The sequence below is a fragment of the Dendrobates tinctorius genome, unplaced genomic scaffold (genome assembly GCF_039654945.1).
Source record: "Dendrobates tinctorius isolate UK_male_01 unplaced genomic scaffold, ASM3965494v1 ptg000251l, whole genome shotgun sequence".
NCBI lineage: Eukaryota > Metazoa > Chordata > Amphibia > Anura > Dendrobatidae > Dendrobates > Dendrobates tinctorius.
In genome coordinates this window covers 2,050,692-2,061,543 of record NW_027361918.1, presented here as the reverse complement: position 1 = coordinate 2,061,543, position 10,852 = coordinate 2,050,692, and the positions used below count along the sequence as shown (strand labels likewise).

The 10,852-nt window shown below is 41.3% G+C and overlaps 1 protein-coding gene across 1 annotated transcript in view; it reads right to left on the bottom strand.

Annotated features, from left to right (window-relative positions):
• Positions 1–1,930: 1,930 nt before the first annotated feature.
• Positions 1,931–10,852, bottom strand: part of LOC141065397 (uncharacterized) — an 83,103-nt gene continuing 74,181 nt past the window's right edge. Inside the window, 1 exon segment of the mRNA XM_073557864.1 lies at positions 1,931–4,741. Coding sequence (XP_073413965.1) covers positions 2,414–4,741 — 2,328 coding nt within the window. The 3' untranslated portion in view covers positions 1,931–2,413.

Below are 10,852 nucleotides of genomic sequence, written 5' to 3'. Positions count from 1 at the left end.
CTCCTTATGGCCACAATTATTGTCCTCAAAGGATCCAGGCCACAGATGACCTCAGCTAAATGTAATGTAGGTGTTCGGCAAATCCAGTGCATTCCAGAAAAAAGACTGCCCCCGTTAACCCCTTAGTGACAGAGCCAAATCTTAAAAATCTGCCCAGTGTCACTTTATGTGGTGATCGCTCAGGAACGCTTCGACAAATTCCAGTGATTTTGAGATTGTTTTATCGTGACACGATATACTTTACAATAATGGTAAATTTAGGTTGATAGTTTTTATAAATAAACACAAAACGAATCAGAAATTTGACAAATGTAAAAAAATAGCAATTTTCAAACTTTGAATGATTATCTCTTTAATTCAGATCGAAATACCATAGCAAAACATTAATACATAATATTTCCCACATGTCGCTTTACATCAGCACCATTTGTAAAACGTTATTTTATTTTGTTAGCACTTTAGGAGGTATAAAAATCTGACAGTAATTTTTCATTTTTTCATGGAAATTTACAAAATTATTTTTTTAGGGACCTATCCAGGTCTGAAGTGACTTTAGGGGTCCTATATATTGGATAATCCCCAAAGTGAAAAACAGCACCTCTTGACATACTGAAAACTTCTGTCAGGTAGTTTATTAACCCTTCAGGTGCTTTTCAGGAATTAATACAAAGTGGCATGATAGGAATGAAAAAGTTGATTTTTACAACCTGACTTTTGAAGAGGCCGCTACATACAGCAGACTCTAAGGCCTCTATATACAGCAGACTATAAGGCCGCTATATACAGCAGACTCTAAGGCCTCTATATACAGCAGACTCTAAGGCCTCTATATACAGCAGACTCTAAGGCCTCTATATACAGCAGACTCTAAGGCCTCCATATACAGCAGACTCTAAGGCCGCTATATACAGCAGACTCTTAAGGCCTCTATATACAGCAGACTCTAAGGGCACTATACACAACAGACTCTAAGGCCTCTATATACAGCAGACTCTAAGGCCTCTATATAAGGCAGACTCTAAGGCTAGTTTCACACTAGCGTTTATGAGCGCAGCGACGGCCTACGCACGGCCGCCGCTAAGCCCCGCCCCCTGCCGGTAGCTCCGCCCACCGGCGCATGATGCTGCATGCTCCCTGCGTCCCCTATCTTTATCACAGGGGGCGCAGGCCGTGCGCAGTATGCGTTTGGCGGCGCATGCGCCTTTTTGACGGTGCGCCGACGCAACCAAACTGCAGCAGGTTGCGTTTGGCGCAGGTCGGCGCACCGTCAAAAGGACGCATGCGCCGCCAAACGCATACTGCGCACGGCCTGCGCCCCCAGTGATAAAGATAGGGGACGCAGGGCGCATGCAGCGTCATGCGCCGGTGGGCGGAGCTACCGGCGGAGGCGCGGCAGGGGGCGGGGCTTAGAGGCGGCCGTGCGCAGGCCGTCGCTGCGCTCATAAACGCTAGTGTGAAACTAGCCTAAGGCCGCTATATACGGCAGACTTTAAGGCCTCTATATATATGGCAGACTCTAAGGCCTCTATATATGGCACACTCTAAGGCCTCTGTACATGGCAGACTCTAAGGCCTCTAAATACAGCAGATTCTAAGGCCTCTATATACAGCACACTCTAAGGCCTCCATATACGGCAGACTCGAAGGCCTCTATATACAGCAGACTCTAAGGCCACTATTTGGTTGTGAATTGCCACAGCAAACATCAGGCCAACACAATCATGATCTCAGGGTGCAGATGGGGATAAAGAGGGAGAAGCCACACTTTTAAACATTTATGATATAGTTACTACTGACAGCAGCATCTAAAGGGTTAAACTGATATGGACGGTGACAACACTGATCGTGGCTGATGCAGCAAGTTGTCAGCTATAGTGGACAGCCGACAGCTGCTGGATTGTCACATGTATTGAGATGCTATTCCCGTATATCTCAGGTCATTTAAAAGATGTATTAACGGTCATTAAGGGGTTAAATTGGAAACACTGACACTCACCTCTTGTGCCGATGCCATTTCAACGGTCTGCACTCGCTCTCCCCGAGCTGACGTGAGGTTGTTACGTCACATGAGCCCTGCGCGCAATCAGCGCCGGCGTCACTGTCCTCGCCTTCAGACATATAAGTAATTAACAGGAAGTCAGAGCTTATGTGCCCGACTGCTGGGAACAGTGAAGCCGGTGCTGACTGAGCGCAGTTTCGGGAGAGCGAGTGCTGACAGCGCTAAAATGGCACAGGAGGTGAGTATAAGTGTTTCTAATTTAGCGAGGGTAAACATTCAAGATTGAGAAAGATTTTATAGCAGTGGACAAATTCTTTAAAGTTTACAAACAACATTTTTACATTTTGAAACAAAGTGGTATATTCTTTGTAAAACTGTAAAAAAAAATGTAGATAATTGTAAAAATGTTTCATATTAAACAGCTCCCCCCTGTGTGTGACTTCTCTGATGACTATGAAGTTTGTCTTTGCTAATAAAGCTTTTTCCACATTCTGAGCACGAGTACGGCTTCTCTACTGTGTAACTTCTCTGCTGTTTCACCTGAAATGATTCCTTTAAAGAAACATTTTCTACGCTCTGAACATGAATTTTCTTATGTCTGAGAAGACTTGATTCATATATAAAAGAGATCCCACATTCGCTACATGTAACTGGATTCTCTCCAGTGTGATCTCTTTGATGATCACTTAGCAGGGCTTCAGTATTAAAACATTTTCCACATTCTGAGCATGAATACGTTTTTTTTTCTGTGTGAACACTCTTATGCGTATTAAAAGCTAATTCATATAAAAAACATTTCCCACATTCTGAGCATGAATACGGCTTTTCTTCTGTGTGCATTTTCACATGATTTATAAGATTTGATTTACTCACAAAGGATTTTCCACATTCTGAACAAGTATACGCATTTCCTGTGTGAATTCTCTCATGTGCAGTAAGACTTTGTTTATATTTAAAAACGTTATGACATATTGAACATGAATACGGCTTCTCCCCTGTGTGAGTTCTCTGATGTCTAATAAGACTTGAATTACAAGTAAAACATTTTCCACATTCTGAACATGAATACGGCTTCTCTCCTGTGTGAATTTTCTCATGTGTAACAAGATTAGATTTAGCCATAAAACATTTCCCACATTCTGAACATGAATACGTTTTTTTTTCTGTGTGAACACTCTTATGCATATTAAAAGCTGATTCATATAGAAAACATTTCCCACATTCTGAGCATGAATACGGCTTTTCTTCTGTGTGCATTTTCACATGATTCATAATATTTGATTTACTCATAAAGAATTTTCCACATTCTGAACATGTATATGCATTTCCTGTGTGAATTCTCTCATGTGCAGTAAGACTTGCTTTATGTTTAAAAACTTTAGGACATATTGAGCATGAATACGGCTTCTCTCCTGTGTGAGTTCTCTGATGTGTAATAAGACTTGAATTAGAAGTAAAACATTTCCCACATTCTGAACATGAATACGGCTTCTCTCCTGTGTGAGTTCTCTGATGTGTAATAAAACTTGATTTAGAAGTAAAACATTTCTCACATTCTGAACATGAATACGGCTTCTCTCCTGTGTGAGTTCTCTGATGTGTAATAAAACTTGATTTAGAAGTAAAACATTTTCCACATTCTGAACATGAATACAGCTTTTCTCCAGTGTGAATTTTCACATGTGTAACAAGATTAGATTTACCCATAAAACATTTTCCACATTGTGAACATGAATACGGCTTTTCTCCTGTGTGAATTTTCATATGAGTCATAAGATTTGATTTACTCATAAAGAATTTTCCACATTCTGAACAAGTATATGCATTTCCTGTGTGAATTCTCTCATGTGCAGTAAGACTTCTTTTATATTTAAAAACTTTATGACATTTTGAACATGAATACGGCTTCTCTCCAGTGTGAATTCTCTGATGTGCAACAACATGTGATTTTAAAGCAAAACATTTCCCACATTCTAAACATGAATATGGCTTTTCTCCTGTGTGAATTCTCTCATGTATACCAAGATTAGATTTAACCAGAAAACATTTTCCACATTGTGAACATGAATACGGCTTTTCTCCTGTGTGAATTTTCACATGAATCGTAAGATTTGATTTACTCATAAAGAATTTTCCACATTCTGAACAAGTATATAAATTTCCTGTGTGAATTCTCTCATGTGCAGTAAGACTTTTTTTATATTTAAAAACTTTATGACATTTTGAACATGAATACGGCTTCTCTCCAGTGTGAATTCTCTGATGTGTAATATGACTTGATTAATGAGTAAAACATTTACCACATTCTGAACATGAATACGGCTTCTCTCCTGTGTGAATTCTCTCATGTGTAACAAGACTAGATTTAAATATAAAACATTTTCCACATTCTGAACATGAATACGGCTTCTCTCCTGTGTGAATTCTCTCATGTGTAACAAGATTAAATTTAAATATAAAACATTTTCCACATTCTGAACATGAATACGGCTTCTCTCCTTTATGTATCCTCCGATGTCTAAAAAGATATTTGTGTGAAAAGCATTTCTTACATTCTGAACACGAATACGGCTTCTTTCTTGTGTGACTTCTCTTATATTTAACAAGATGTTCTCGATGTACATTAAGGGTAATGAGGTTTTCTCCTGAGGACTGACACAGGATATCTTCATCTTTGACATTATATTCTAGCGAGAACATCACATTTCCTCCAGAACGATAACTTGCATTATCTGTTTTAAAAAAATGATATTTTTATTTACATCACAATTTTAAATGTAAAGGCTCATCCATATCCCATCTTTGATCCAGGATAGGGAATCTAGAAGAAATATTCTGGCATCCAAAGCATGTCCCCCAATCACAAGGGGAACAGAAGGTGCAGGATATGGGATCCTCCAATGGTTCTTGCTTCCCCATGTCGGGATCCCTCAGATTACTCTTTCATCTGAAGGACCGATGTTCTTGGGTGTGAAGCATCATATGTCTCTAATTAAATCAGCTCCGTGGAGAAGAACTACACAGACACCAGCTGTATGGTACAACTCAGGATGCCTCCAAGACGCCTCTGGCTTATCAGTTAGGCTTCCGTCTTTTATAGTAAAGAATTTAAACATTTTACAGACATGCGCAGTACAAATGATTTTACAACTTGTTTTAGACAAAGAAAGTCATTTAGGCGAAAAAGCAGAGGTATTTGACCTTGGTTCACAAGGGAGATGTCTGAGACATCTCCTCGAAGAACAGATAAGGTTTTAAACAAGAGAATGCAACATAGACAGAACTCAATTTAACTCCTTCAGTTCCTATCATTCCCCCCTTTGACATCTTCATTTTCCACAATCTGGAACACTGGATCCTGCAACAACAGCGGATAGTGGCTCGTTCACCAGGTACTATCCCAGGCCGACGGGTTGCCTGAGGGAGACAGGTCTTCTACCTTCTCCATCCCCCAGATACTGAAGCCACGTCCATCATTGCAAGAGTACGCTCCTTCATGCCAGAAATGAGATGTCAATCTAGGACTCAAAGGAATAATAGTTAAATTCTTGTTGTTTACAGTCAAACTTCCTTATCTATTTCTACATCTTTTCTTGCATACAGAGATACACCAAAAAACAAGTTTCAATAGCACATATATTACGAAGATACAAACAACAATGATTTTGGACAGCAACGGTGGTGTTCAATATATCCAATATATCCCATATTTGGTCATCTAAGTAATCTGTAGCCCTGACTAATTTATCCCACATTTGAGTAATCATAGGATAAATAAAAATAGAGCTGACAATTTTATTAGCCACACTCATCTGCACTATATGTGGTCTCCCAGAGAGGCGAGGTGTATTGTCAGCAGCTCTTTTGTACAACGTGTGTTTAGGTATGCTCTGAGTATTCAACTGGTCATTCGGAATAACAAAGGTAGCTGGAGTCAAACGACCCAGAGTACAAGCACCTTTTACCCCTACTGGCAACCATTTATATGCATTGTCTCCACATACCCAGAACATGTCACTAGGTAGGTCCCATAGGGCTGAATGTTGTAATACCAGTCTATGAACTAAATCTATGAACGCAGATACATTCTGAACCATACACCAATTTGGAAGTTGTCCTAAAGGGCTACACTACCCTACATCGGGATTTCCACAGGTGGGAGTTCCTTTCTCATATCCAGATGACTCGTTGCAAGGTATATTACCTGAAATATTAAAACAAGTTTCATTATTGCCCTGGGGAAATAAATTGGAATACTCCCAGGACGTGTTATGCAACCTTCTTTCTAGCAGTATTGGTTTGAAGGCATCAGTAGAGTGGGAAGTTACATTAAAACTAACTTGTAGGCCATACATTGGAATTTGCCCCAGGTAGGTTAATCGAGTTCTATTCCTGGGTACCCAAGCCCCCCCTTTATATGCCAGATATTGAAGGTATGTGTTACTTCCTGAAAGATTACCCTGCCACCAAGGGTATCCTACCCATCCCACAATAGGTATACCAACAGTTGTGTTCCATAACTTCACATTATTTGTGGCATTATTAGCAAGTGTATCAGAACAACTGGTCCAGGCAAATAATTCCTCGGGTGGCATAGGAATAACAAGGAACGGAATACTAGTGGCTGATACTGGTGAATGTGTGCAGATCCAGCAAATGATTTGACCAATCATTCAGTAATTTTTCATGATGTTGTATAAACTTATTATTCAAGGACATTGGAGAATTTAGATTGTCCCACGCAGCTACCATTATTACAGATAATGCAACAAAACCAAACCAAAACATTATGCACTCTTATGCTTTGTTAACTCCTGTGGCTAGTTTGCAATGCGATGCGTGGATCCAGGTTGGTCGTCCTTCCAACTTAACAGAAGTAGGCGTTATTAGGAGTACTTGGTAAGGTCCTTGATATCGGGGTTCAAGGGTCTTTCTGGAGTGTTTCTTGACATATACGTAATCACCAGGTTGTAGACAGTGAGTTCCTTCCACACTATCTGGATCTGGAATGGAAGAGAAAACTAGAGAATGCATTTGAGTTAAATGCTTTTGCAACTGGATTACATAACTTGTCAAATTATCCACATTAAGTGTTAAGACCTGTGGGTAGTACAACCCTGTGTTCGGTGGTCTTCCAAACAGTATCTCGAAGGGTGACAGTTTAGTTTTCCCCGTGGGTGTGTACCTTACTGAGAATAATGCTAATGGGAGACACTCTGGCCATGGTCTATGGGTCTGCTCCATGGTTTTCTGTATTTTCAATTTCAGTGTCCCGTTCATTCTTTCTACCTTCCCTGAACTCTGTGGGTGGTAGGGTGTATGAAATGCCTGTTCTACACCTATCATTTGCATTACATTTTGCATTACCTCAGCAGTAAAGTGTGTACCTCTGTCTGATTCAATTGTTTCAGGGACACCGAATCGTGGTACTAGTTCCATCACCAGTTTCTTTGCAGTGGCTCGAGCTGTAGCCGTTTTCACCGGGTAGGCCTCTGGCCATCCAGAGAAGAGATCTACACATACTAGGATATTTGCATACACTCCTACCTTGGTAGCTGTATGTCGTCAATCTGCCGTCTCTGAAACGGGTAGAGAGGCCTAGGTGTCGCTTTCTTAGGGACTTTTACTGTTTTACCTGGGTTGTGCTGTGCACAGATGAGGCATGATTGTACAAGTTTCGCGGCTGTGCAACTGAAGCCAGGAGCGATCCAGAAGGCATCTACCATGGCACACATGTGACTTTTTGAGGTGTGATTGGGGCCATGTGCTGCTTGCGCCATGATTGGGAACAGGGACTTTGGTGGGCACATTTTATCCTTATTCTCCCATACTCCATTTGAGTTCAGCTCAGCTCCCAGTCTCCCCCGGTGTACCTTCTCTGTTTGGGCAGCCTTTTGCTGGAGGGATTTCAGGACATCTAGATCCAATGTGGCTGGAATACGCTGACTCCCCGCCACCGTCCACTGCTCTCTCTAGGCCGCCTTGTGCTATTTTAGCAGCCTCGTTCGCCCTTCTATTGCCCTCTACCTCCACGGAGTCACCTTTGTGTGTGCTTTTACCTTGACAATGCCAACCTGGACTGGTAACATCAATGCCTCCATCAATTGTTTCACCAGCTCTGCATTTTTAATGGGCTTCGAATCTGTGAAAATATTAGCGACTTTACCTGCAGCGGCTCTACACGCCTCAGTGAGTGCCTTCAACTCTGCCTCCTGCGCCGACATGTGAGGAGAGAGTGGTTCCGCTCGGATTACCTCATGTGAGGATACTACTGCATATCCAGTGTAGAATCGTCCATCCTGGTGGTATCTGGGGCCATCTACAAAAAAGAAACTCAAAGTCTGCATTAGGAACAGATTTTTCATGAATGTATGCAAACCCAACTGTCTCCTGACTCATCAGTTCTATGCAGACATGTTCATGCGTCATGTCAAAGTATCCTTCCTCACTTGCCAATACGGTCACCAATTCCCCCTTTTCTGAATCCATAGGCAGGAGGGTGGCTGGATTCAGAACGTTACATCTTTTGAGGAGTGACATACTCAGGAATTAGTAGAGCACACTCAAGTCGGAGCTGTCTGGCCCTAGACAGATGTTTTGGTTGAACTTGTAGGAGTATGGCATGGATGTCATGTGGGGAATAGATTGTCAAAAGAAACGTCAGTGTCATCTCACATGCCTTCCCTATTACGTCTCCACTTTTTTCCTTGTGCTCCAGCATACATGACAGGTCGTTTTATTATCCTTGTTTGCTCAATTTCTTTAGCTACCTTAAGGAGGTCTTTCGGATCTACATGTCTCCATTCAGGTCTGGCTGTCTGTACTGCGTCTCGTAAGTCTTTGTTCATACCGTCAATGAATGCATTCACCAGTATTCTAACATCAAGTGGGTTTATGCAAATGTACCCCATGTCTGCCCATTTCAGCTGTAACCGTCCAAAGTACATCTCTACACTCTCTCCTCTTTGCTGTGTCACATTAGTCAGGAGTACAGACTGCTCTGATTGTTCCACTGCAGCCCATTGTCTTAGTGACTCACAGTACGTCTCCCCAGATTGTGCAGATTTATCATCCATGCCCCAAGCCTGATTCTTTGTCACATCTGTATGTGTCTTAATTATATGATCTAGTGCGTCACCTGCCTTTAAACTCATCAACCTCTCTAGGTCTGCCCAGGTACACTTATATGTCTGCTGTACTTCCTTTATGTGTCTGTAAAACGGGAATGGTTGGTCTTCAGGGGCAGGCAGCTGCTTCAGCAAAGCTAGCTGGTCAGAGGGGCTCCAGGGATAATACACCTGTATCTTTCTTATTCTAGTCACACTTCTAGGTCCTGATGGGGTTGGCCGTCTGATGTCTACTGTCAGCTTACTCCTCAAGGGCCAATGTCCCTACTACCCACTATCCACACTATTATGTCAGCTTCTTATGATCTTGTCTGGATAGGATTTAGTGCAATTCTCTTAGGTCAGTAGCACAGGTCACACAAGTAGCTATTCAGTCTGGGTTTGTCTGAGTCTGACCACAGTGTTTACAAGTCCATCTGTTTTGTCTGGGTCTCTGGTTACACTTTGTCAATCAAACATTCATAATACACCTTCCACACTGCTGCACATTCTCAAGCATCATTTATTCACTTGCTATTTTCTTCCCTTGTCTGTGCCTTTTTGTACATCCAAACATTCACACTCTGGTATTTTTGCCTTTTTCAATATTTGTCCCACTTGTTTTACTGCTTCCTTCCTTCTCTGTCTCTTGTAATTTGACACAATTTGCTATACAAATCAATCACACAACTAGAAGCAGGTTCAAACACATTAATGACCAAGCAATCACTTACAATTCCCTTCTAAATTAGGCACCATATCTTACTTTTAACTTCCAATCTTCAATTAAGTACTGTTGCTTTAAAATGCACAATTCTTTCAGCGTGTACCTTACGGATAGAATTACAGAGAATTTTGAGCACAGCTCACACTCAGCAGAGATAAGAGCGAAGGGAGAAGAAAAACTACGCAGCGGTATCATTCCCCCCTCCCATCAGAATGCAGCGTCGTCCTTCACAGAATTCTGTAGTTCTTTAGACTTATCAAAATCAATTTCTACAAAGAAACTCAAAATCACGGGATTTCACTGTAAGAGCAGATAACTGTATAATGAGATTAACCATGCCTTGCCCTTTTTCTGGCCAAATGCATTCAGGAAACTTTACAATGTAATGCCACATATAACACGAACTATATCATTACTCAATTCATTCAGTCTCAGATGTAGATTTGAAATATCTATAACGCATCTGTCCGGGATTCCACCACAACTAGAAAGGTCACAAATCTCTTGACACAAAAATGATGTGTGATGATTCATTCATACGTGCTCATTCACTGATTTTTTTTTTTTTTTTTATACTCAATTACTCATCTCTCATCTTATTCAGAGGTTCTCATAGACATATATACAAGGATTCACACAGCCTGCCTATCTTGCACTTTGGATTTGATTAATACTTTTTCCAGGTTCTTTGCTGCACTACTTCCATATCCATCCTCAATTATATCACATAACCGATTTCCTTCTTCAGGTATCTTTCCCTGACTGTTCCCCATCTTATCTTTTATTCTTATCCTGTCCCTCTTGTTGTCTTCCTGTTAGTCCCCTGCCTTAGGTGGTGTATTGGGTAAGCTCAAGACTAGGCTCTACTATACCTCGTTACCTTCTTCCTAAGGTGCTAACAGGCTAAATGGAGTGTCTGTTCCTCGGTGTACTACGTGTTTCGTGTACTTATATGCTATGTAGCATCCGAACAGAAATACTCCCACAACACACAGGATTGTAAATAAAGTGTCCATCTAC